General features: G+C 47.5%; 1 protein-coding gene across 1 annotated transcript; it reads left to right on the plus strand.

Annotated features, from left to right (window-relative positions):
* Positions 1-1,301: 1,301 nt before the first annotated feature.
* LOC119271019 (disease resistance protein RGA2-like) lies at positions 1,302-2,949 on the plus strand. Its single transcript, XM_037552990.1, has one exon. It carries the CDS (start codon positions 1,345-1,347, stop codon positions 2,833-2,835), a length of 1,491 nt encoding a protein of 496 aa, XP_037408887.1. The 5' UTR covers positions 1,302-1,344; the 3' UTR covers positions 2,836-2,949.
* Positions 2,950-4,431: the final 1,482 nt, after the last annotated feature.

Here is a 4,431-nt window from a genome sequence, read left to right on the forward strand (position 1 = left end):
GGGCGGGGGTGTTCAAACATGCCCTGCTACATGGGACAGCCCACTACCTAAATCTGCTTGCTGGGGGTGTGCCCCTCATACCAATTGCACTCTCTTTGTCTCAAACAAAAACCAATTGCACTCTCCTTGACGCTTATAGCGCGAAACAAGATTTACCCTAGTTTTCTGCCTAGAAAAAATTGAACTAGTTTCCCTTGTGTGATGATCTGAAGTAGAAACAACAACCTTTTGAAGCTATGACACATGCGAACCAACCTATGGTTGGATGGTTAGAGGGACAGTGGTATCCGCAGCCCTCAAGGGTTCAAGTCCTGGTGCTCGCATTATTTCTGAATTTATTTCAAGATTTTCGGCTATGCGCTTTTAGTGGAAGGAGACGTTCCTGTCGACGACAAGGCGTAAAACAGCCCAATCTGTTTGAAGTAAGTGACGAGTCAGTGCAGATGCTCAAGTTGTTCTCTCCCTAAAAAAGCTACATGTAATTTCTATAGACGAATTGTACTCTCTTCGCCTCAAAATGTAGCCTGTCTTAGATTTTAATGCCAAACTCTGTAAAATTTGACGAAGTTTATAGAAATAAAATTTACGGAGGTGGAGGTCTCCCAATGAGTAGTAAGAATCATCACGATAATTCATCTTTGAGCCCGGGCTCATCTGCTTCCACTGAACAGTAAAATAAAAAAAAATAGCAAATATGTTCAAAAATATCTGATTTTTTTCATGCAAGTTGTTTGAGTGAGCCAGGTGCATGCCAAATTTCGTGGGTAAATGAGATTCGAGGAGCTCGTGGCAAAAAAGACAAAATGAGCTTCAAACAATGCATTTTCTAAAACTTCCACACATGCCTGTTTTTCTTCTTTTGAAAGCTACTCAAATGTCCAAACACCCCTAAGTTTGGCATGTGCATCTTGCATGTTAAAAAAGTTTGGATTCGGATTAATTATTTTGAAATTTCTTCATCCACAGGGGCATCAGGGAGCCAAATCGCCGCGTCCGAATCATCAAGCCTTTTCTAAATTAACGAGTTACCATGGTGATTGGAAATAGCCTCTAATTAGTATAAATAAAATGTTACCACTAATATTTGCAAATGAGAAAAACATGTTGTTGAACGGAGGGAGAACGAGTGTGTTTTGAACAGCTGAATTCTATGGATATATACCGTCGTAGTTGGCGTGCCATGCGGTGTGACCCTTGATATCACGGATGTCGGATGGAGACTTGTGTGTCCAGTGGCAGAGGCCAATTCGGGCAAGCAAGCAGCCTTTGCACTCATCACGACCAAGCTCATCTGAAAGCCGAGCTTCCCTATCGCTTTCCGCGCGAACAATCAACTCCATCGCCATGGAGGTCGCCATTTCTGCCGTTACAAGTGAACTTGTGAGCCGGTTCATCTCCTTCCTGATGAACAAGTATCAGTCCCATAGCCATACACAACTAGAGGAGGAGAAGTTGGCGGAGAAGCTTCAGCATCTCCTGATTAGAGTTGGCACCGTCGTCGAGGAAGCGGATCGGCGATGCATCGCCAACTCCGGGATGCTGATGCAGCTCAAGATGCTCTCGGAGGCCATGTACCGAGGCCATCATGTACCGGACGCCTTCAATGTCCAACAACTACTTGAGAGTAGTATCATCGACGAGGTTAGCGACTCATCCAGCGTCTCATATTTATCCTTCCCTTTCAAGCGTCCTCGAAGAACTGCGTCTAAAGAAAAGGACAGATCCATTCACCCGGACTTACATGGTGCCTTGAAAAGCTTGGAGATTGTTGTCGCAAACATGGCAGAATTTGTTGTGTTTCTGGGTGGATGTGAGCAGATGTCTGGCAGGCCTTATGATGCCTACCTTTATACGGACCACTTCATGTTTGGCCGGCACGTAGAGAAGCAGCAACTCTTGAGCTTCTTGCTGCAACATGACCCTCCCGGTGATTTTCCAGCCGTGCTCCCGATCATTGGTGGCGTCGCGGTCGGAAAGAAAACGTTGGTTGCTCATGTCTGCGACAACGAGAGGGTCCGCTCACATTTCGCTTCTATTTTGCATTTAAACGGAGATAGTCTCTTGAGAATAATCGAGCATGGAAGGAGGACCATATCAGGGACCACTTTGGTGGTTGTTGATTTTGTTTCAGATGTAGTTGAGGAGGATTGGGCGAAGTTTTACTCCTTTCTTAGAAGAATGAGCAAAGGAAGCAAGGTGATCATCATAAGCAAGCTTCAAAGGATAGCAAGATTTGGGACTGTGAAGCCAATTTGTCTCAGTCACCTCTCCTATGAGGAGTTTTGGTACCTCTTCAAGACACTCACGTTTGGCAGTGCAGACCCATCAGAGCACCCGCAGCTAGTGCGGATCGCGGAAGAATTTGCAAAGATATTTCAGGCAGGAGGATCACTCGTCACGACGAATGCATTCGCGGATGTGTTCAGAAGGAATCTGGATGTTCAATTCTGGCTTTGCGTACTGGGCAAAACCAAACGAGTGATTCAGAAGAACCTATCCGAGCACGGTGTATATCCATATCTGCTCTTTGAACAAGGTCATCCGGTGGACATAACTGACTTCGCTTTGCATCCGTCGTCTGCAGTTCGCATCACCAACTGTACTAATAGCAGCAACAGACTGACTAATAATGATCTGTTGAAAAAGGAAACGGTGACACTTGGAGAACTGCTGGTAAACCCGAATAACAGACCAAAAGGGGAGTTCAGTCTGTTGGCATGGGAATCAAGGATACCCCCTTACACAAGGTTTGAACACTTCGTTGCAAGTTCTGTTCAAGATCTACCTCAAAGTGTTAACTTGTCCGGGAGGAAGAAACGCCGAGTGCCTATCTGATCTTATATGCTAGTATAACATTTGCTTCCAGTTTAGATAGTGATCTTGCTGATCTTGTAATATGACGCTTGTGTAGTGTAACTACCTTCCTGCTTTTCAGATATGTTGAATAGAAACGTGCTAAAATGACTCGTGGCATTAGTGGCGTTTGGCTATTTGGCTACCTGTATTTCAGTTCTGTTTTCCGTTTCCTGTTTAGTCTCCCTCTTCTTCCATTTGTTTCTTTTTATCATACTAGCAATTCTTTCGTCGAGAAGAATTTCATTTCACCACGACTTTGCATCTAGAAGATGGGCCCAACAATAATTCATTACAAGTCTTTTCTTGAGGAAATAATTTATTACAAGTAGATTACATGAAATGAACAAAATTGGTAAAAATCCATGAATTTAAAAATGTGCGGTGAGCCACGGGGAACCGGTGAGAGCAGGGAAAGCTCCCCAAGGGGACAGGAGCGAGGACCGGCACGACCACACCGCAGCAAGGTTGAGACACTGGCATGGGGCGTAGAGCGACGATCATAGCATCTACAGCCGGACGCCTCAAAAGTCCAAGCGGACGACCCGGTCAAAAAATTGTGACCCAGACGGGCTCCTCAAACGGGTCTTAAACGCCCGGGCTGACGCAAACTAACCTGTGGTTGGATGGTTAGACGAACTGTGGTATCCCCAGCTCATCAGGGTTCAAATCCTGGTGCTCGCATTTATTCCTGGATTTATTTCAGGATTTTCGGCGATGCGCATTCAGTGAGAGGAGACGTTCCCGTCGACGACGAGGTGCCTACGGCGACTTCGTAAATTTTAAGATAGATATGCCGGCTCAGTCTGTCGGATGTGCTATAGGGGTGAGTGTATGCACGTGTATATGAGCGCTTGCGCCTCTACTGTGCTAAAGAAACGCCTGGGCTGACCGGCAAGCCTCATATCCAGCGCAAATTTGGGGCAGATATGGGGAGGCCCGGGTGCCACAGGGTGCGTCCGCCACATCGGACTGACATGCGGGTCCCTCTGAAAAACACTGGGAAACATGTCGGTCTGAAACTCGTCTCCACAATCAAGTAGCCATGACAACACGCCGACGGGTCAGGAGCTATTCTTATCTAACGACGGAGTGCCGGCTATAGCTCCTGGAGTAGATCCGGGCAAGGCGTGAAGCCCAGATTGTCGCGGGGCTACCTCCGAACACGGTGGATCCGGAGGAGGAGGACGACGAGGAGGACGCGGAGTAGGATCGGCAGGCGAGGGAGCAGGCAGTCCTCGATTCACTCCAGGCGGAGGCGGAGGCGCAGCAGGGAGCGGACGTCGACGAGATGCTCTCCTATATGGATGAGGAGGAGGAGCCGGAGCCGTCCTACTATCCCATCTACCCGGCGCCCGACACAGAGATCTGCACATCTCTGACGACGAAGCGTAGTATAGACCAGGATGATATGCGTAGTACGTCAGATTTCTTCTGCATGCTTTGCATGGATCTAAGGGATGAAAGGTACTCGGATGTGTCGGGACGCGTCCGCGGGTGTAGATGCTCCGAGAGACCAGAGCAGTAGAAGCACCAACCCACGTCGTGCTGCCTTGGACCAAATATACAGAAAACAGT

This window comes from Triticum dicoccoides, chromosome 3A (genome assembly GCF_002162155.2).
Source record: "Triticum dicoccoides isolate Atlit2015 ecotype Zavitan chromosome 3A, WEW_v2.0, whole genome shotgun sequence".
Lineage (NCBI taxonomy): Eukaryota > Viridiplantae > Streptophyta > Magnoliopsida > Poales > Poaceae > Triticum > Triticum dicoccoides.

Bases quoted from the DNA above. Each gene is read 5' to 3' on its own strand.
- LOC119271019 (XM_037552990.1), top strand. From the start codon at position 1,345: ATGGAGGTCGCCATTTCTGCCGTTACAAGTGAACTTGTGAGCCGGTTC.